The sequence below is a fragment of the Barbus barbus genome, assembly GCF_936440315.1.
Source record: "Barbus barbus genome assembly, chromosome: 15".
NCBI classification, from domain to species: Eukaryota; Metazoa; Chordata; class Actinopteri; order Cypriniformes; family Cyprinidae; genus Barbus; species Barbus barbus.
In genome coordinates, this window is record NC_136743.1 from 9,785,604 (window position 1) to 9,809,396 (window position 23,793).

Below are 23,793 nucleotides of genomic sequence, written 5' to 3' on the forward strand. Positions count from 1 at the left end.
TCTTGATGAGCGATGAAGACAGCATGACATGGTCGATAGTGCTCCTTGTGATGGAAGGGCTCCCTGGGGCCAGACGGGCAAAGGAAAAGATCTTTCCATCAGAGAAACAAGTTGAAAGCATACAACTCTTCCGCTGCAGTACAGGCCCATGTCTGCCCTTTCGTGGCCAGGTATACACACAAAATCATAGCTTTTAATGGCTCTGAGTATACACATGCAGGTACGCATGTGATTATAGTCATGAAACACACAAATACATATAAATCCCTGCCATGCTGTCAGCAAATATGCCTGCCAGCTTTTTTGTCCTCGTGCAGATTTAGATTATTAAATCCAGCACTCTTAATAAATGCTAAAATGGTCTAAATTTCACTATATTTACACCCTATAACAGCAGGTTAATTAAATTATGCTCACTAATCCAGCTAAATGTTCATCTACATGGCATGGCGCTTTTTGTATAAACACATTTACTGTTATGAACTCCTTGTCTGTGTCAGGAAGATTCATTTTGTGTTTATTATGTTGCAAAACGACTTAATTAAGAACAAAATATCTCACATTGAGCAGATTGTTTAAACTGATCTTGCTTAAAGCTGTAGTGTGTAACTTACCGGCAAAGTTGCATTTTAATGTGAAGAGACCATTATAAGTAAACAATTTGTAGATTGAATTACAGTCTAAACACTGTAGTGTTTCCAGTATTTCTCTGTTAGTGGTAATGGCAACATTAAGTGCCTATAAATGATTTTGGTCAGAGTAAAATGGACTCTCAAAACAACATTTTATATATCTTTCTTTTTTTCAGAGCTAATTCAAATTAATGAACAGCAAAATATGTACATTAGGTGTCACTGATGCTGTATATTTTATTGAGTGAACTAGACAGAAACGATCGTCAAAAATACAGTTCTTATCAGAAAAGGTTCAATAAAGTATTGTCTTTTGTTGTTATGGGTGCATCTAAAGATTTCTTATGCATCTCACGACTATGTCTTGTATGAAATATAATGTCTGTGTGCACGTGTGTAAAACAACAAACTGACGATTTATATGTTTAATCATTTATAATTGTAAGTTTCGTCCGTTAAAGTTAACGTTTTCAAATACAATCGTGGTCCCGGACAGTGAGTGACCTTACATAAGCAGGTAAAATCGGATTTTCTCCAGTCATTGTTAAAAAAAAAAAAAAAAAACTAACAAGCTTCATAGCTAGCGTTAGTGAAGCGGTCAGGGAAATCTTTCTGCCTCCACCTAAGCTCCGCCCACAGAAAAACATCACAATGTTTATTAACAGAAAAAGGGTCTATAGACCAGCAAAAGAAGTGGATGCAAGTTTCTTGCTATTTTCATCATTAGTATATAAATTATGTACAAACTAAATGGTACCAGATCAATATTAATCATACATCACAACGTATAATAATCAATAACAATTCATCTTTTAAATGACACCCAGAAAGCATTTGCCAGACGCTTTTATCCAAAGTAGCTCAGATTGCATTTGAGGTATATATTTGATCAGTTGATGCATTCCCTGGAAAATGAACCCATAGTTGTTGGTAGCACCATGCTCTACTGCTTCAGCTACAGGAACACAAGAGCGGAAGTAATGAGTTTGCCAATAGCAATTAAGACATTAAAGTGTTCATGTGTGCTCAGTTTATACATATGATCATTCTGACATGACTGGAACTCACTAAGAGCCCGTTTAGTCATGATGTCAATTTGTAAGCCAACCTAGAATTCTTAAGTTCCCCTTTTAATGATTTTTTCTTTAAAGTTGGTTTTCTAATTAGTAGATATGTGGTTAGCATTACTTATCACTGGGGTTTTAAAAACACAAGATGCTAAAAAGTTGCATAAGGACTGAAATGGTTATTCTAATCATCAAGCATGTTAAGTCATATCATAGTAGGTGTAATCTGTATTATGTTTAACAAATAACTTTGGCTTAAAGGTTTATGTTTAAGGTATGATTGTGTGTCATTTCTGCAATACATTAGAAAGTCTCCTAATATAATGTTAACCACAGACATCTTTTTACTCATAAATCCAAAACCGCTAAAAACCCAAGAGAAAAATCCAGAGGGAACTCATGGCTCACAAGCTGTACAGCTCTACTGAAGATGAACAGTCATTTGGAATTTTTTTTTTTCTTTTCAATTCCCTTTTGTGCTACCAGTGGTACAGAAATGATCCACTCCAGCTTTAAAACCCTAAAATTGTTTCTCTCCATTCTGTTGCTGTGGTTAAGCCTTTGGTTGAGAATAAAATGAGTTCATAGGAGGTCACAAAGCAGATTAGAACATGGGCAAAACATAGCATTAAAATATCCCTCAACTCATTTCCCACCATAAACTCATTCCCAGGAACTGTGTACTTTCTATACTGGGTGATTTAACACAAACACACCTTCTTCCGGCCCCGTTTGGCACAGGAAGACAGATTACACAGAAATCAGGCCAGATCCTGGTCAACGAGCCAATACAGAGAATACACAACAAAACCCCCTCGTTTCATCAGTGTTTTAGTCTTTTTTCACCTTTTTTCACCATCTTTGAAACAAGATAAACTTTCTTGAGAAAATGAAGTATATGAAATAAATGGGCCAATATCACCAAAGAGTGCCTTTCAACCCTCACAATACTCAAACATTTTGGTTTTAATTTCCCATTCGCTTTGTTATATCATAAATAGTAGACAAAGTACTATAGAAACATATTAGCTGAGCTCCCACACATTTTTTTTAGATAATTATGGGCCATTATTCGAAGCATAAACCATAAGATATGTCCATCCTGTCATATTACTGTTAAATACATTTTCATTGCAAAATTAATATGCAAATTATATTTTCTGAAAGGTATGATGTCCCTTTCCTAAACAGGTTTTTAAAAAAATAATATAATAATAATAAATCATTCAAATTTAATGAGCAGTGCATGGGACATAGCTAAATAACACACATCCTTTTACACAAAAAGAAAAAAAAAAAAATCTAGAAAATTTATCTAAAGAGCCAATTAATGCTTTTGTCATGAATATAAAAACTTAGCCTAATATAGCACACCCTTTCACAGTCATTTTTATGTTATCATGGCAAATGAGTTATGTACGGGACACCAAAAGGCACCCTACAGTGATATTGACCCATATATATATATATTTTTTTTTTTTTTTTTTTTTTTTTTAGGGGTGACCCCGAATAGTCGACGATTTGATGCTTCGATAGGAGGAGCCTGATTTGACTCACAGTTGAATATTCGCGGGGTGTTATGACCATGTCATTTTGGCTATATGGGTGTGCTCAAATGTCTGATTTCACATAGGACTACTGGTTTTCTCCCAAATAATATACACCTTATTATGATAATGCTGTAAATAAGAATCTGAAAAGAAAGAAGCTTTAAATAAATATTTTAATGTGCGTGAATAAATCCAACCACCCCTATAGATTTAAGTTTCACTTTCCATAATCATAATCATCTTCGGCGTGTGCAGCTCAAAACCGAAATGCAAAACATGTTATATACATAATGTTATAATGAGAGCACTATTGTAAAAAATGTTGTGAATTCTTAGGGTTTCACTGACGTTTAAGTCAAGTCAAGTTGAGCTTTATTGTCATTCCGCTACATGTGGGGACATACAGTGGAACGAAATGTTGTGTCTCGCAGGACCACGGTGCTACATAAATACAGACATACAACAATGAAGTAAAAAACACTATAAACCTATACACTACTAACCTACTGACAGATTTAACTATAAGTATACTATATATATATATAAGTATTTACCCTATACAAACTAAAAGAATAAGGATAAAAAATACAACTATACGAATGCTTCACAAATACTGTACATGTGCAAAGAGAGACATTTGAGTCAGCAGCTGGTTGGGGAACAGTGCAGGATGATTTGTAGTGCATGAGCATGTAAACATACATATATTGCTGAGTCTTTTGTGAGATTGTGCACACGCAGCAGTGTGTGTAAGTGTCCATAGTGCACATAGTGTAAAGGTTAATGTTAACTATCTTTTAATCAAAACACAAAACATTATTTACCCCGTTTGTATCTGCGAGGCGTCCGTTACACATTTTCCTGTGTCTTAACGTCAGTAATTATGGAATGTCTGACTTAACTCTTGGTAGTGTATTTTGCCCCGCCTCCAAACATATGATTCGACTATCGGCAAGATTTGAAACTTCTGATTCGACTATGAAAATCCTTAGTCGAGGACACCCCTAATATATTATATATATACACACATATATACAGACAGACAAACAGACAGACACATAGATAGATAGATACATAGATAGATAGAATAGAATTCTCTATTCTACATAGATAGATAGATACATAGATAGATACATACATTGATACAGTATCTCACAGAAGTGAGTACACCCCTGACATTTTTGTAAATATTTTATTATCTTTTCAAGTGTCAACACTGAAGAAATGACACTTTGCTACAATGTAAAGTAGTGAGTGTACAGCTTGTATAACAGTGTAATTTGCTGTCCCCTCAAAATAACTCAACACACAGCCATTAATGTCTAAACCACTGGCCACAAAAGTGAGTACACCCCTAAGTGAAAATGTCCAAATTGGGCCCAAAGTGTCAATATTTTGTGTGGCCACCATTATTTTTCAGCACTGCCTTAACCCTCTTGGGCATGAAGCTCACCAGAGCTTCACAGGTTGCCACTGGAGTCCTCTTCCACTCCTCCATGATGACATCATAGAGCTGGTGGATGTTAGAGACCTTGCGCTCCTCCACCTTCAGTTTGAGGATGCCCCACAGATGCTCAATAGGGTTTAGGTCTGGAGACATGCTTGGCCAGTCCATCACCTTTACTCTCAGCTTCTTTAAGTTCTTTAAGGGAAGTTGTGGCCTAATGGTTAGAGAGTCAGACTTGTAATCCAAAGGTTGCGGGTTCGAGTCTCGGGCCGGCAGGGATTGTAGGTGGGGGGAGTGAATGTCCAGCGCTCTCTCCACCCTCAATACCACGACTGAGGTGCGACTGAGTAAGGCACCGAACCCCCAACTGCTCCGCCGGGCACCGCAGCATAAATGGCTGCCCACTGCTCCGGGTGTGTGTTCACGGTGTGTGTGTGTGTTCACTGCTGTGTGTGTGCACGTTGGATGGGTTAAATGCAGAGCAAATGAAAAGAAACCGAGCATAGTAGATTTGTTGTTTATTTTCCTGTTGTACCTGTTGTATCGATCCGTGACCCCCGAACCGAGGTACATACCGAACCGTGACATCTGTGTATCGTGCCACCCCTAATATATATATATATACGATGCATTTCACCCCCCGGCTCTTAATGCATCGTGTTTCCTTCTGGAGCATCAGTGAATGTTTGAACCTTTTTTAATTGTTGTGTTTGAGTCCCTCAATCATCCTCAGCGTGAAAAGGTGGATCTCAAAATCATACAGTTACTGCTGGAAAGGGTTCAAATATGCAAAAGATGCTGTAAAACTGAAGATTCTGCAGGACCTGGAGGATTTTTCTGAAGAACAGTGCTCAGTTTAACTGTTCAGAACAAACAAGGGACTCATGAACAACCATCACAAAACAAAAAAACAGTCGTAGATCATCCAGGTAACCACACACAGTATTAAGAACCAAGGGTTCCCAAACTTTTGAATGTGGTTATTTTAATAATTTCAGCTATTTTTTTGTCTTGTGGACTATATGTAAACATCTTTTATGGAAAATATCTTACTCAGGACAGTACTAAATAAAAAATAACATGCATTTTGTATGATCTCTCTTATTTTGGTAAAATTATCCACATTTTCACAGATTCTGCAAGGGGTTCCCAAACTTTCGCATGCCACTGTATGTGTTGAAACAGCTAATAATAAAATGTGACATTCTGTAGTTTTGGCTCATATTCATCTTTTAATCATATTTGCAAAAGCCTCGACTCCACAGCCAACAGAGCAATTTTGTCTTCACTGTTCCAATACTTATGGAGGGCACTACAAATTAGTATACACAATAATTAATTAAAATAAGTAAAATATTAAATATGATATTCATAATGTATTCATTTATATTATTAAATATATACATGTAAAAAAAATATTAATATTAAATGTATTAAAATATATTCATGTTATAACTAAATATATAAATACAAAATAAAATTAATATAATTAAATATTTATTTTAATAACATTAATTATTGCTGCTTATTTAGATATTATTATATTAAAAATAAATAAATAATAATAAATTATATATCACAAAAATCCAGAAATAATAATTGTTTTTGTTAATATGACAAATTAATGTATTTGAAGAAGAGGGATGCATAAGAGACTTTAATTTGTTGCTCCGTAGGGGGGAAATGTCAAGTCTGATAATTGGATGTTGAGACATAACCGTGTGCTGAATGTGTGTCTGTGCACCAGAAAGAGGTCCACACCCCTGCAGAAAGTCACCACAGACCATCTGTCCACACATCCCCTCCTCCCAAACATACACATTTGGGCCGAGAGCCCACACACAGACATCCACCATCCCATCTAAAAGTGCTTTCTCAGCCACTGAACAAGCCAATTCTGCTGCTATAAACACAAAGCGCACACAACTCCACAGAAATAAAAGCCCGCTTATTCTGCCAAGCACACCAACAAAGAATAAACATCTCCCTAATGAACGTTACACAAAGCTCACAGTCCATAACGACACTAGGGCTGAGCTGAGGAACACTGTACTTAAGCATAAGGTTCCCAGCAGTACACTATACGCACTCTGAGTGAGATAAAGAGACGTACACTTCACACATTTACAGAAAAAAACACTCCAAACCACCTTGTCAGTTTACACACATAATGGCCCCTACCCAGTAAACAAAAACCATATGAGCCGCTTAACGTCATCAATATTTCACCTCAAAGTAATCTATTAATTATAGCCAAGCCGAATAGCCCCAGTCTACCGGCTCATTACATATCAGACAACAACTGGTAGCATCTTGTGCCATGTTCACGGCTGGCTAGAGCTGGTCTGGGCTATGTTTAGGATGGAAAACTAGTTCATACCACTTGCTATTTTCTTAAAATATTTTGCAAGTATGTAATATGTAAGCATTTTAAGTAGAATGCAACATGCAAACATTACCTTTCAACATTGCATGTTTTATTTTGAAATGAATGCTAATGTTACAGGGTTAATTCCCCCAAAAATGACATTTCTGTCATTATTTATTCATTTTTTCACCCTCTGCTGTTCCAAAGAACAGATGTGAGGCAGAATGTTAGCCTGAGTCAGCAGACATTATATTGAAAAAATGCCATGAGCGAACATCTTTTTTGTTGTGCACATCTTTTAACATATTATTTGTGTTACAGAAAGAGAGCCATACAGGTTTGGAACAAAATGAGGATGAGTCAACGAGACTCATACATACCCTAGTAAAAAATAAATATACTAAAATTCATGTGAAATATTTATTTAATGCCAAGTATACTACAAATACATTTACATATTATTTACTTAAACACTCTACAATTGTACTTTTGGTATACTAAACTGCTATACTTAAAGTCTGCTAAAACTAATTTTGTACTTGATGCACCTTAATTGTGCGGAAGTAGTGCTGAAATCCAACTAAATACATACTGAAGTATATTTGATTGTGCTAAAGTGGAACTATTGCAAGTACACTTCAGGTACCCTTTAAATATCTTGCATTTAAAGACAGATATTATTCAAAGCTCATACGGTCCTCATACATCTTAGGCTTAATATTAAGAAATTTGCATTGTGCGCAAGTAGTACTCCAAATAAAGTTAAATTATATATTTTCTATCATTTTAAGTCTCAAGCGATACGTCATTAAATCTGTTAATAGATTTGAACTATACTTAGTATGAAATATATGTATTTTTAAATATATAACTTTTTAGTAGGGTAACACTTTATTTACTTAATATAATACCTATATATAACTATACTAATATATATATATGTACATAATATACATAAACAAATAGCACATATTACATAGTACACATTTTATTACATTCAAAAAAGGCAAAAGAAAAACGCTTAACATTTTGTATCCCTCTAGTTCATTTCTTCATTCATCACAATGGAAAAAAATGTTCAGTTCCCATTGCATTGTGGGCCACAGTATGCACAACAATTGAGACAAATATTGTTGACAAGCTTGATATTCAATCTAAAAACAACAACAACAGCAAAGTAGTGCTCTATTCTGAACCCTCGTTTTATTTTTTAACCAACTGAAGTCTTCAGTTTCAATTATCTAATGGAATAATTCAATCCAGTTCACACCCCATTTAAGCAGAATTGATTTCAAGGTGAGTTTTTGGCTAATGTATTGGACACAGGTGATCAGAGACAGGTTAGAGTATGCTGATACGTCTCCATGCTGGAACCAACTCACGCTGGAACACGGAAAAGGGAGCAGCGACATGTGACACAATTCCCAATCTCGACCAATGGCAGAACAGGTGACGGAATACGTTCTTGAGTGCGTAAGGACGTGGCTGACCATGTGCTATTTTAGGAAAGAGAATGACTTATTAAAGCCATTCTTCCCCCCGCTGTCACAAGCACTTCAAGTCTAACCATGCTAACCGAGGCAGTCTAGACTTGGGGCAGTGTGCGTGCTTGTACGATGTGTGTTTGCATGTGAATGAATGCCTGTGCATAACCCAGGCTCTAATTGTGCTGATGTGTCAGGTGTAGATTGGGGAAACCTGGTGAATCTGCTACAGAACTAAAATAGACCTGCATCCTCTGCAGCTACTACTGATGCAGCACTGTGTGAGAATGAGATCATTCACCGTCTCTCTCCAATTCTCCATGGTTCAGTGAACAAAGTAAGTTGACAGAGATGCTGCAGTCCGCATTACAGACTGTAAACTTACTGCAATGCCTTCACCGCATCCAGATATGCTGACCTTATTTCACAATAAGGAAAATGCTGACTTTCACTGAATCACCTAAGACTTGTCCCATTAATTAGTAATGCTTACATTTTGTCTTAAAGACAGACATGGGAAAAATGCTTAGAGGGCGTTTTATCCCACTACAAGGATAAGGACAAAAACAATCACACTGCAATTACTTTATACATTGTGATTCAACTCACAATTTGATAAACATTTAACATTTCAGTTTGCTGCTTCCTGGATCAAAGCGAACCACAAAAGGCATAAAGTAATTAAATAAGCAGCTCTTGCATTCAAAAGAGTGTAACGGGTAAGCAATAACTCAATTTGGAGCAATGCCTCATGCATTTGAGTCATGTTTTGCCCGCATTCTGCTGCCAATAGATAGAGTTCCTCTTAAGCAAACCACATCTTGTTCTCACACCATCTCTTGAGATGAGTTAAGTTTGCTTTTAGATGGCCGTTTGTTTGAGTGGTCACATGTAAGCCAGAATGTTTTTGTAACTCTCGGAGAATCCTGAACAAACCAACTGCATAAAAGACTCCTTTCAAAAGCATTAAAAAAAATCTTACCAGTAATGTACAGTTGTCACATTCATTCTTTCAAAAGGAACAGAATGTGATTACTACTTTAATTTTCTGACAACCCTAATTTCACCCTATTATAGTCATAATTTCTGTTGAACAGGTTTAACAAAGGAAAAAATTTAAATCTTCCCAATCACCCCTTGCTACATACACTCCTGCATGGGATTCATTGTAGTAGACTACAGACAAAACAGAACACCACTAATTCGTTTTGAAGTATGCAGTGCATCGCACACTATATTTTTATTTAATTAAATCCCAGTCTGTTGTAGTTTATTGTGCAAGGAAATATCGATTTTGATTGAATCAATAGTACAGCTCTAACCACTACTCAAATAAACCTAAACATTCTTCAAGATCAAGCATCAATCCATGAGCTACAGACAGCAATCAGTGAACCATGAAGCTGTAAGGGCAACGCTGAATCGCTGCATCTATAAAATTAAAATGAATAACTGCATAGTTTATCTGGGATCCTTTTGTTTGCTGTAACCACCGGTAACCATGGCAACCGGGCAACGGGCCAGGCGGGTATATAATGCAACTCGATGGGTGAGGTCAGAGGTCACGTGATGCGACATGCTACTGAGGAAAAGAGCCGGATGGTTAGACAGAGAAAATGAGGGATGCTTTGAAAGAGAAAAATGAAAGATTGAGAAGGATAAATGATGGAATGGGGGGAGTCTGGAGTTCTTCCAGCCACTGCTCTCTCGCTCTCCTTCTCTGCCCTGGAATTAATCCAAAACTTCTGCCATTCTGTGATAGCATCATCACTATTGACATTCATGCTCGCAACAAACAGCATCTGATTTAGGAGAGATCTGATGACACAAACATCATTTGGATAGAGAACAGACCAGTCAAAATCAATCAGTTTTGCCCAGCGATTTGAATAAATATGAATATTCAACACGGCTACAAAGGCAACTTAATACCCTAAACATCTCTGTGCATAACCCTATGATAATATCGAATAACATTCACAGGTGTTTGAATAATTTCTAGTCAGCTGTGATACAGAAAAGACAATCTGTGATTCATACGAAAATCACAAGCATGTGCTCATGATATCACTGTGATACATCTGTGTGTTCCAGGCAAAAAGATCATCATATTTCAGAGTATAAACAGAGCTCTGAGTGGATGATACACCCACGCTACATGCTGGACAGTCATATGAGAGGGTGTGAGGAAATACATGCATTGCACATAAAATCCAACAACATGAGAGGCTTTCGAATTGGTATTTGTTCCCCTGTGAATGTCCTATGAAGGTCAAATGGCTTGTACTTTCTTGTATCTTCAGGAAAAGAGGAATAGGTGATTGATAAGCGAAGAGACAAGTGAGGTCAGAACTAGTAGAGAGGCATCAATCCCAGAGGAAGATGAATGTAAATAATCCAATCTCACAGATGCTTCGTGTTGAGATGACACTACCCACAAGGGTCAGCATCAAAGATGAAACTCTAATATTTTCACCCAAACTAGAAAGTGCTTTATTTTCTGAACAGTATACACTACATAATAACATAGTGAATTAATTATTGGGTTTGACCATTTCAGAAAATTCCTAAAGCCACGTTACAGTGGAAAGTCTTCCAAGATAAATAAGTGGATGAGAGGGTTTGAGGTTGGTAAGATTTTTTTTAAATATTTTGAAGTCATCTCTCCTGCTCACTAAGGTTGCATTTATTTAATAAAATTTCAGTAAAAACTTGGAAATATTATTAGAATTTAAATAACAGTTTTCTATTTTAATATATTTTAAAATTAAATTTATTTCTGTCATAAAACTGAATTTTCAGCTGTTTTTAGTGTCACATTATCTTTCAGAAATTTATAATAATTTTAATTTGAATAAATTTTAATTTTAACAATTTTAATGCATCTTTGCTGAATAAAAGTATTAATTAAAAAAGCTGCATTGACCCCAAACTTTTGAATGTCAGTGTATGATATTATTGTTTTGACATACAGTGCAATATAATCGCAAGAGCCATATTTTTCTTTACTTGACAGTATATCCAGATTTGTCATATTAATGGCATGAAAAATTACAATCCTGCAATGCAAATGCAGTAATCATGACTGAAAGGCATAATGAATAAGTGGCTTTTAAAGTGGAAAAGGAGAGGTCATAATTCACTGTGAAATAAAGAAACCAGGACCTGGCTGATTTTATAGAGGGTACACATAAAACGCTTGTAAAAGGATCTTTAAACCTGGCAGTTACACTCAGCAGAAATGGAACAAATTACAGGAAACTGAAAACAATTTGCCCTAAAGTAGAAGGAATCAGAAATAACAAACAACAGACAAACCTCAGAAGATCAAGAGCAGATTTCTTTCATATTTCTCTGCATCCCCTCTTTTCTCTGTTAACCTCTCTATCCTTCCCTCTCTTTTTTCTTAACAACTGTCATATGATGAGTGCTCCTGGACAATTAATAGAACTTCACACCAAACACCTACATTTATGCAATGGTTCATGTAAATGTAGCAGTTCAATTCAATTATCAATAATTCACCAAAAAAATAATATAATAAATGTGCTCCAATTTATGTTATTCCAAATGTCATGTCTCTGAGACATCTTAATTTATTTTTTTTGTCCCTACATTGGAATTCAATGCAAACCATAACTGTTTACCAAATCGTTCAAAATATATTCTGCAGAAAAAGAGAAAGTCATACAGATTTGAAACAATGATTATTTTAATTAAACACCTTTTAAATGCTGTTTTGTAACAAACTATTTAAACAGCCTAAATGCTGCCTAAGGTGTTTATATTTTACTACATAGAATGCATTTACATAAATATAATTTATGTATATTAGGTTAACTAAGCCACAATAGTTATGTTATGTATAGTCTCGTGGAGCCAGACCTTCAGACTGAAGGCTGGAGGTCCGGAAACTTTGGCCGCTTTGAATGGCCAAGGTCCGCCCAAGTGGCCATTTGACTGACAGGTAAATCAACCAATCACGTTTCGTTTTGTGCCGCTTCATGTTTAGGGGCGTGGAAATGTCACCACAATAACAGAACGGTGTGTAAATCTCTCGGACATATTTTAAAGATTCTATGCCGCGAACTTTAAATATTTCACATACTTTTGAAAATCCAGTGTGTAGTTGACCCCATAAGCGCTCGCCGTCACCGTTGTAAACACGACGGCTTTCTACTTTCGTGAGGGGGTTTGGCTCCACGACATTTTTGTTTCCAGGTGGAACATTAAAGAACGCGACACACACGTCTCCCGCAAATCCTGTATATTCTAACCAACCCGATGAGGACTCTGAAACTCCTGAAGTGTTTCCCGATAAGTGTGCCATATGCATCAGACGTTTAGCCAACGGTCCGTGGGCGTGACGTCTGAGGCTGAGACTATGTTATGTATGGTATGTTATGATATGGTATGTCTCAATCAGCATCCTAGTTCATTAGATATGTTTGAGACCACGACATGTCAAAGGGAACAAGAAAACAGAATGAGACATCATACATTGCGTTTAAATTGTAACTTGGCAAACTACAGTTTCAAAATAGCTTTCCAAACACTGCAGTTAAGACATTAGATTAGAAGATTTGCTATTCCTGAAGCAAATACCAGCATTCACAAGGCTGCAAAAGAATTGTGTTCGGCAAGCTTAGAATTTGGACTTTAGTTCTGTGAAAAATGAAATGTCGCATCAGTCACTTTGCTGTTGTCATGACAATAGTATGCATCTTTTCTGCTGGGTGAATATAAGAATCAACAGCATTACATGTTTATGCATACGGAGGGAAGGCAAGACCAATCACAATTTAATTTACATATATTAGGATGACATCATCAGTATTGGTTACATTTTGAAAGTTGAACATTCTATGTAAATCAGTAGGGAAAATATTATAATCTTCAATTCATTAGAAAATAATAATCAATTTAAAACAGAGCGTGTAAGCTGTTCTGGCTTAATTGCACAAGTTTTTTTTTTAATGATACACTCCCACCTTGTAAGCACTGCGACAAATTCTGAAAGCCACTGAATAAAACACAAAATAAAGAATCCAAAACAAGCAAACCTCAGCGTGCCATTATGCATTTGTGAGAGTGCTTGACTCACCTGTTTCCAGTTGTCATATACTAAAATTGTGCTGTCCTCATCATCCACGGTCACTCGCCGCTGGTAACCCTCGTCTACAACACACACAAAAACATTTCTTTTAAAAACCGACACTCAAGCTTAAAACAAAATCACTGGTGTTCAATTAGCATCTAATTTTATTCCTGCAGTTGAGCAGAAACTGGCAATTTCATGGGATCAAATGTATTATAATTCAAGTTCAAGTTCAAAATTGGACTCGAGACAGATGCGTAACAATAATTTATCCAGTGCAGAATCGATGCACAAGGACACTCAACTCAGGTAAGAGAGAAAAAAAAACCTGTCTGTGTGTCTGATTGGCTCTTTATCCCCTAGTAAATGACATGCTCTGTTTGTGCAGAAAGTGTCTGTGCAGACGCAGTACTCTGCAGGTTCTCTCCCACCTCATTAAGACACAAGATGATGAAAGACCTGAAATAAGATGGATGCCTTCACGGCACCCACTCTGCTTTTTCCAATCAAATCCTGAGAGCCTTACACTAGTGATCTCGGGTGTCTGTGAGGTGATAAGTGTGTTTCATCCAAAGCAAATCTAAATATAGTACTACAGTCCTTGGCATCCTGATGCTGAGCATAAGAAGGGTGTATGAATATAATCTTTACCGGTTGCTTGGGTTTCAGAGTCTATAGAGAGTGATCTGTCTGACAGTCCAGCAAGGCAAAGTGCCAGAGAGGATTTGCCCACTCCGTTTTGGCCTAGTAGTACTATCCGAAGGGGTCCGTGGTACTTTTGCTGCGGCAGTTTCGGTGAAGGAGAATCTTGGATAGTGCTGACACTGATTTGCGGAGTAGCAGGCGCATCAAGCCCCGGCGTCCAATCATAATCCTCAGACACAGCTTCCTCTCGCCTCAGCTGATGCTTGATTGGCAAGGGGGTGCTGCCCCTCCGAAGCGGGAGTGCAGCTGATAAAGTTAAGCCATAACCCTGTGAAAACCAAAGATGAGTAAAAACAAATATCAGCGGCAAAGACATTCACTCGATAAATCTGAACATCTAGTACAATGGCAGCCCTTATGATATCTAAATGAATAATGTATAGAAACAATCCATGTGCAAGGGGGGATTGTGATCCTCTGGGACTTTAGGGTTGTGCATCCATTCACATAAATAAGCATCGCTTGCTTTAAAGGAGTGGCATAAACATCCCAAAAGTCCAAAAAGACAAGGGACGTAATGAGTTTTCTCAGGCTCAAGGCAGTTGAGGGCTTCGTCCATCTATCTCCATCAAGCAAAATCGCCAAGAGAGCTCTTAAACTGTTTACTGTGTTTGCTCGCAAGGGCAACTGGCATCAATATTAATACAGTAATTAATATAGCCTCAGCACTGCAGGTGTGCTGGGGACCTAGTACGCCTAATCCGGTGTCAGACATGCAAGACACACATAGACACCCAATTATACTAATTGAAAGGAGGTAATTAATTAATCATAGACTTTATTGTGGGACAGACAGTGAGGCAATAGGATATAGTATGATGCTTGGGGTGAGGCCAGCTCTTAACAGTCAATTAATCTGAATTTTAATCATGAATATTGAAGTAGTATGCAAATCACAAATACATTCTCGACTATAATAGGAGGACTTCCAAATACTATTAAATTACAGCGATTATAATGATCAATATAGCTATGTTTGACTGTTTTTATCATTACAAGGACACTAAACTATAATATTAGAAATAAACATATTATTGTCTCAGCACAGGAATATTTTCTAACACAATCACTCCTACAGAAACAAAGTCAGCACAAAGGCTGCAGAAGAAGAGAGGGTGTGTTCACACACACCGGCGAACATCCCAAACCTGTTTAGGACCCTACAACCCCCCCACACAAACACGGCATATATACACACAAGGGAAAGCGATGATCTTACCTGGTCCGACATCGTTCTTCAGTTCATCTGCTCTCAGTGAGACACTCCGCCGTCCATGTCATGTCACTGAGCGTCAAACACAGCACAAGCGTCGGTGGGGATTGTTACATTACACTCGACTCATATGCCATCACATGGCTGTAGTCTGAAAAAAGAAACGCTCCCAATGTGACTCTAACCGCGCAAAAACGCTCCTTTTTCTCACGCTGATTTAATAGTACACATTTAATCGCTTCTCTGCGAACGGTTGCGCTGTGTGGCTCACGTATTACTGTACACCTGTGAGTCGCTTTAAGTCTCTATAATAGTGGGTTTTCAGATGAGAGCGTGTAGCCCCGCCCCCGCACCGTAGACACGCCTCTTCATTCCAGTCGTTACCTGAATGCTCCCATTCCAATCGCTTTCTCAATCTCAGATTAAGGTAATTTAAAAGTTTATACTCTATTTATCCATTTATTTAACGTTTATATTCTATTTATCGCTATTTATTATAATTCTAATGCTGTTCTGGAAGTTCCATTTATTGAACCCCTGGATGGGGCTGGTTATAGCCTAACCGATTTGATTATTTTTTATACATTTTTGATTAGCATGTTAAATTTAAGTTTTCGTAAAATGCATTCAAAATGTGTGTGTGTGTATTTTTTTGTATGTAATTGTGTGCATGTTTATGTGGTTTATGAGGACACAAATTTGTATAATGGCATGGGTATGACAGAGGTATTACAATATGGTTTATGAGGACACTGCCTATGTCCCCGTAATTCAAAAGGCTTAAAAAACATACTAAATGGTGTTTTTTTGACAATCTAAAAATTTCCTGTGAGGGCTAAGTTTAGGTGTAGGGTTGGTGTAGGGCAATAGCACACATAGTTCAGTATAAAAACCATTACGCCTATGGAGAGTCCCCATAAACCACAAAAACCAACGTGTGTGTGTGTGTGTGTGTGTGTGTGTTCCTGTACCGCCTCTTTTGTGACAGCAGCACCAGATCATTTACAAACAAGAGCCATTTGACTTCAGTGTCTAGTACAGTAAAACAAAGTGTTGCAGGCTGTTCTCTCTCTATTTCTCTCTCTTTCCTACATATTGTGGACAAGTGTTCATAAGCTTTGTCCTTGATAAGTACTTTGTTTGAATCACAGCTCTCCACCTCTCTACCCTTCCAGACACATAAAGCGTTATCCTTCGAGATATTTTTCTCCAGTAACCCTGACGTTTTCAAGCACGGCATGAATTATTGAGTGGTCATTAAGTTTTATTGCAGCCACATCAATCATCATTTATGTCACAGGTGGAGGTAAAAATGTTTCCTCCCAGGCTTTTTAATAATTTCTGCGAAGACCAATTGATTTTCTGGTCAATCTCACTGATAGTTTAAATTAACTATTAGGGCCAAAGAAGCGAAGAAGATTGGAAGCGGTTTGAATAGTCATCTGGTGGTCTGCCAGTCAAACACTTAAGCACCCCATCAGCTCAAAAATTGACTTCTTTTCTGTCCATAACCCTTTTGTCTAGACTAGAGAAAAATGTATCCTTCTACCCACATTCATAGCTGATTGAACATTGTGTTTCAAATATCCACCATACTCTACCTACAAATCTTCTCACTTGTCTCAGATGTTCAGACCAAGCCTTACAAAGCATGTTGAAGTAATTTTCATTAATGTGTAGTGATCATAAATCATACAATCTGATTAATAATCTTACAGTTTAGTGTCTTTAAATTGATACCATTTTTTTTTTAAGGCCAGCCATTTTCCCTGTCTGCCATTGTGAATTTTAATGTATATTGCTGTGTCTTAGCAAGGCTTTGCATTTAAACAAAGCTTGGTCATTGGCATCATGCCCAAAGGGTACCTGAGCAGTTTGGGGATAGCACCTCGTGGTCAAAGAAATTGAAACGTGATGCATATAATTGATAATAATTTGGCATTTAGGGGTTGTTACATTGTTATGAATTGGCCTTAAATCATGCTTCTGTACAGTGCAGATTCCCTCTGGCTTACAGAGTATGATGGTGTCTCCATGTCTCCCATCTGCCAAATTGGATTTTGATGAAAACTGTTCTCCTTTCACAAATGTTGTCCAATTCTCTCCAAACTTGGCTCAGAGGCTCTTCAGACCACACCGGACATCACATTTATTTTTTTGTATTCAGAATGATCTGGCTGTTGCAGCAACAGAATTTTCTTAATTTAAGAATCAACCAGTTGACCGGTTGTTTAAGGGATGTTTATTATAGTCATTTAACACCTTTCTTATTTTGTGCTTTCCCTCATCACACGCATCGGCAAGTGCTTTGTAAATACATATGTAATGTTATATGTCAGTAAAGATTATTAAATACATGTATATACTTAAAAATCATGATGCAAATAAGCCTGCTGTTCTACCATTCTTGGAGAGCAGAGGATCGTATTTTAGGTATATGTAACAGATTGCGTGTCACATTGCCAGCTCAGTGCAGCTCCACAGCAGTCTTCCAATCACACAGAGCAAGACCACCTCAGTCCGTGATGGTCTGGGGCATCGCATGATGACAAAGAGGGTCGAGAGGGACAAGTGGAGCTCGCTGAGCTCATGTCTTAATTGAGCTCATGTGTTAATTGTATCTCATCAGACCTCGCCGGCTCTGTGTGAGTCTGAAAGGAGTTTGATGTGAGCGTTGACAACTGTAATTATTCAGTAAACCCCCCAAAATATGACTGTTATAATTACAGTAGATAACGAGTGAGTTTAAGTGGATATGTCTTGTGAGCGCGGTGAATGGGTGATGCTGTCAGTGTAATTGTGAGACAGCTCACCCCCATCTTATCGTTGCTCTCTTCTGCCGGTCTGCACTTTAACGGCGACCTCTTTGAACCGCTGTTAGCTCATTGAGGTCTGAGGGGACGTTGCATCAGAGTAGTGAAAAAAATGTAAATGGTCACTTGCGTGGCTGGTGTTTTGCTTGTTTAATATAAGGGATTACAGCAAAACAAACCAATTTTCCAGTCACCTTTAAAACCCATGTAAACAAACCCATTCAATGGTTTTGTTATTGTCAAATAACAGGCATCTGCAGAAAGCCAGCCTTCTTTTGATATTTTTTTTTTACTGATTCCTCTCTCTATCCATCCTAGAGGTGATTTCTAACCTGGTTGTTATTTTATAAAATGTCCAGCCTTGGATACTGAAGTCAAGACCACAATGTCCTAATGCACACTGACGATGAGAAAATTACAGGCTTACCATGAGTGCCACTCTGTAATGCATTTCAGAACAAGACATGTAAATAAAAGAAGGGCACAGATTTGTTGTTCTGGAGAGATGAATGATTGACAGAGAGGGGCCAGTGCAGACTTTGTCACATTTATAGACCTGGAAAAGGATTTTACCAAGTTAAAAACAGATGCCTGTATACTAGATAAAACATACAATATAAATACTATATAAAACATACAATGGTATCACCCTATTTTTATTTTTATTTTTTTGGACATGACATAATGGTAATACCATAGTTTTGGAACCCTTTACAAAAAAGTACTGTGATGGTACCATGGTGCAATGATGGTACATGATATTACTATGGTAGTTTGAAATATACTAACATGGTACTAAAATGTATGTACTATGGTACATTATTTTATTTCTAAGAATACCGTGGTAACATGTTCAAAATACTTTTGTGATTTTATAATATATATCATGTTAATACCATGGTTTTGGGACATGTTCCATATTAATACCATAGTTTTTGGATATTTATTATTTTATATCCAATTTGTTGGATTTATCCAATTATTTTAAGTTTTGTTCATTTTATGTGCCTTTTCCCCCATTTGTATTAGTTTATATTTTTTCTAATATATCTATTTAGCTTTAATTTATTTTTATTACAATAAAAATTGTTTTAGGTTCAATTAATGGTAACAGCACTAGCTAATATATGGTTTTGGGACATATACCATGCTAATATAATGGTTTTGGTTTATCAGATTACAATGGAATTAACATCTATCTCCATCTCTGCCTGTACTTTTTTGCTAACGAAAAACTTATTTTTCAACTCTGTATGCTGTATCCTTTTCTTTTATCCCTCCTCTCAGTTCAGATCAGGCAAAAAGAGATGAACTGATTAGGAGGGAGGAGCATGGGGAATGGAAATTCAGGGAAAAAAATTGCCGGATCAATTCAGATCCACATTTTATTACACTGGCTACAATATTAGCAGAGAATGAAAAAAATCTTGTGAAGTAGGATGACAGTTCTGAGAGCTGCTGAGTTCTCTCAGCCATGCCTCTGTCATTAATGGGAAATATTTATATACATTTCCGAAATCACAGTGCATTGCATTTCAGATAAGGCTGACAATGACTGTCAAAAAACTAATTACAGCACATATCGATGATTCATAACACCAATGATCAGCAAGCGAGATTCAAACGCACTAGATTTAGAATTATAGACGATCTATCTGATATACCAGCCCACACAAATCTAATCTATTACTCACCGCAATAGCAATCAGAAACAAGCTAATTAAAAATGAACACATATGTCGTCGAGAACACGCTGATGTGTGCGAGCGTGACCGAGTTGGTGATAAAAATCTGCCGTGATACGGTTTTAGTGTGAGCGGGAGATTTTGAGATAGGGAAAGAGAGCAGCTGGTGTGCTGGAACATTGTAAAATGTGATGCTTAGCCATAAATGCAGAGGTCCATGGTCTTATGTTTCTGTTCCTCTCTGTAGTGTTACTAAGCAACTCACAATCTCAGCCAGCATGAGAGGGATGAGGATGCTCTGACAGAAAATACCTGTCATTGTGTGTGTGGCGTGTGTGTACTTTGTGCCTGCGTGTGGGTGTGCTTTGCTGTGAGGCAGGTATGTGCTGTACCTTACCATGTCGATCTGAGTGCGCGTGTTCTCATTGTGGGTGCGTTGCTGCTAGTATGTGCTGAGGAACGTGTTGAGACCCAGGCTGTGAGTGGGGCTGTGTGGGAGCGTGTTTTGGCACTATGTGCTGTAGGAAGGTAGCAGCTCTCCAGTGTTGGTGCATGATGGGTAGCAGCCCTCTCAGTTGCCTCAGGGCTGGCTTAGATAGCAGGAAGTAGAGTGGTGGGTTCCAGCAAGGTGCCAGACAAATCAGAAGAATGGCAGACAGCGAGGCCACCTCCCACAGCAGAGACACCTCTGTATTTGATGCCGGCGACGGGGCGGTGGAGCTGGAGGCGGGGCTTTCGGGTGAGCTGACGGAATTAAGGGATGGCGATAAAACATTGACAAACTCTAGCACGTAATAAGGCAGCCAGCTGATGGCGAACACCAGCGTGGAGCCGATGAGAAGGGCTGTGGCTTTTTTATTGCGGTGGTCCGCGGCTAGAGTGCCCCGGCAGCGGTACAGGTGTGTGATGATGAGCCCACAATGCAGGGCGATGCAGAGTAGAGGAGCCACGTAATACACCAGAAATGCAGGAACGAGGAAGCCCAGCCAGTGACCGCGGCCCACTGACCACGTGCAGCCACTGTCAAATTGGATGTACGTGACTTTAGGTAGGGCCATGGCGATGGAAACCAGCCAGATAACAGCAACAGTGCCAGCTCTGTGGGCCAAATAGAGAGACAGATACAAGTCAAGTCAAGTCACCTTTATTTATATAGTGCTTTTCACAATGTAAATTGTCAAAGCAACTGCATAATATCAAAAATGGAAAATAGTGTGTCAATAATGTAAAATGACTTTCAGTTAAAGGCATTTCATTATTGAATTCAATGATGTCATCATCCAGCTCAGTTCAGTTTAAATAGTGTCTTTGCAATCAGGTCGACGATATCGCTGGAAATGAAGTGTCCCCAACTAAGCAAGCCAGAGGCGACAGCGGCAAGGAACCAAAACTCCATCGGTGACACAATGAAGAAAAAAACGATGCCTGATGGCATTACCATAATACTTTGATATAGTGGTATTGTGTGTTACACTTACAAAAATGTACTGCTGTGGTATTTTGAATGTGTAAACATCTATTCATGATAAATATACATGTAGCTTTTTGGATGTGAACATAGACACCACCTTATTTCTTCTCTTGACATGAATTTCAGTTCAAAGTACCATAGTACCATCTAATTATGGTACTGTATGGTACCAGCCACAGCATTTTTGTATTGATATACCACAGGGTATAATGGTATTCTAAGGCCATGATTATGAGTGTAACTTTTAGAAAAATTCCACGGTACTATTATTTTGACACTGCACTATAATAACACACTAACATAACAAATATGGAAATGACCGTAATCTTCTTCAAAAAGTAATTTAAATACATTGCGAGAAGTATCTTTTTACTCCGTGTCAGCGTTTCCTGGATCGTTTTTCAGAGGAAGCGCCCTTCAGCTTTTCTTACACAGCGGCTGCAAAAATAAGATAGGCTAGTATTTAAAAAGTAAGTAATATTTACCCAACGTTGCATCTTGAATTGAAAGCGAGAAGGAAATAAAAAGTTATTATACTGCAAAATCAGTATAAGACTATAAAATCACGTTTATACTGTGTTGAGCGTGAGCTGTTCGCCGTTCTTGAACATATTGCGGCCATAGACTTTAAAAAAAAAGACCTAAGCATTCTGGCTCATGAGCAAATGACTCTTATGAGTCGATCATTTTAGTGAATGAAAAACAATGTAAGTCACAACCAAATGACGGTCCTTTTAATGAATCATTCAAAAAGACCCAAAAGTTATCAGTTGAATCAGTGTGATGGATCCCTCACTGAAAATCTCACTGAATCAATCACGGGTTCATTTCCTAAAAGCATCATAAGCCTAGTTAGATCGCAGAAACCATTAGCACCAGTGGTCTCTACGTTCTACTTATGTTTACGATGCTTTTTGGAAATGCAGCCTAGAGTGGTTAATGAATCAACATCAAGTTATCATTTTTTCCAGTGATATAACTTTTTCCCCTTTTTACAACAGTTTTTTTCTTTAGCTCCTTCAGATACTCACACCTGTGCAGGGGTGGCGGGGGGTCGTGTCGAGGGAGCCACTATTCGATAACGCAGCACAGAGAGGGCAGCCAGGCTGAAGATGTCCACTCCAGCAGTCAGGGAGGTCATGAAGCTCAACAACACACAAACGCCTCCTCCCAGCTGCCAGTTCTGAGAACTAGCGCTTAGTAGCACACAGGGCAGGGTGAGTAGAGCACACAGATCAGCAAAACTCAGGTTTAACAGGAGGACCGAGCTGGGCTTTGAACGACGCCGTGGGTTACGCATCAACACCAACCACATGAGCAGGTGACCTCCGACCCCTACCAGCAGGGAGAGGACGCTGACCAGAGGCAGCACCAGAGAAAAGGAGATGGTGGTGTTGGTGGAGACCGTGTTGAAGAGCAGGTTTACAATGGCAGGCATGATGGATTGTGTAGAAGTCAGCCAATCTCTGGGATAAAAAAGAATAGAAAGATGGAGATAAATAGATATAGCAATAGCTTTTATGCAATGCATACTTGATTAATAACCCACACACTGACATAAACACAAATGAAAAACAGAAATACAAATCAGCCAATGTTACTCACATATCGCACATCTCAGTAAAACTAAATGAGGAAAACTTTGCAATAATACACTTTGCAATTGCCTTAAATTACACTTAACAACAATAATCCATCCCACAGAATATTGAGCTATGGGAAGACATGATAACCAGCCCAATAAAATGTGCAAACCAGCAAAATACACCCATTAAATATGTGATATACATCCTAGCATGGACATTTGCAATTACACTGACCAATTACTCACAGAGACAGTGACAGGAACATATTACAAGCACAATTTAAAGCCCATTTTTCAACTTCCCCAGCAGAACATCCATACGGCTATTAAACCTTGATGAACTTATAGAGTTCATTAAGAAACCTAGTTTTGCATAGAGCTAAAAAATCCTTCTATTCTTCAGCAGTGATAAAGATCAGCTAAAATGAAATAAAAACTGTATTTCATATCCTGATAGTGGAATATTAATCTTATAATAAATACTTATTTAATTCCAACTCCACTGCAATTCTTTAGAAATATAAGTGAAATTCTGTTAATAATATTTAAATTTGATGTAGCATTTGGCATGATAGACACATATGTACACAGACAGACAGGCAGACGACAGATAGATGGATAGACGGACGGACAGATTTAATTGTCCAAAGTACTTGTCAAAAAGTCAAAAAACAA

General features: G+C 37.9%; 2 protein-coding genes across 2 annotated transcripts in view; both read right to left on the bottom strand.

Annotated features, from left to right (window-relative positions):
- Nucleotides 1–15,926, bottom strand: part of LOC306881268 (GTP-binding protein REM 2-like) — a 32,491-nt gene extending 16,565 nt beyond the window's left edge. Inside the window, exons 1-3 of the mRNA XM_079435279.1 lie at nt 15,571–15,926; nt 14,298–14,619; nt 13,653–13,726 (exon numbers count right to left, since the gene is read on the bottom strand). Coding sequence (XP_079291405.1) covers nt 13,653–13,726; nt 14,298–14,619; nt 15,571–15,582 — 408 coding nt within the window. The 5' untranslated portion in view covers nt 15,583–15,926. The remainder of the gene's footprint in view (nt 1–13,652; nt 13,727–14,297; nt 14,620–15,570) is intronic.
- Nucleotides 15,927–20,484: 4,558 nt separating this feature from the next.
- On the bottom strand, nt 20,485–22,971 carry LOC306880966 (somatostatin receptor type 5-like; the record flags this gene model as incomplete). The annotated part of the gene is made up of 2 exons (XM_079434763.1): nt 20,485–21,160; nt 22,565–22,971. 2 exons carry the CDS (start codon nt 22,969–22,971, stop codon nt 20,485–20,487), a joined length of 1,083 nt encoding a protein of 360 aa, XP_079290889.1.
- Between the last annotated feature and the right edge of the window lie 822 nt (nt 22,972–23,793).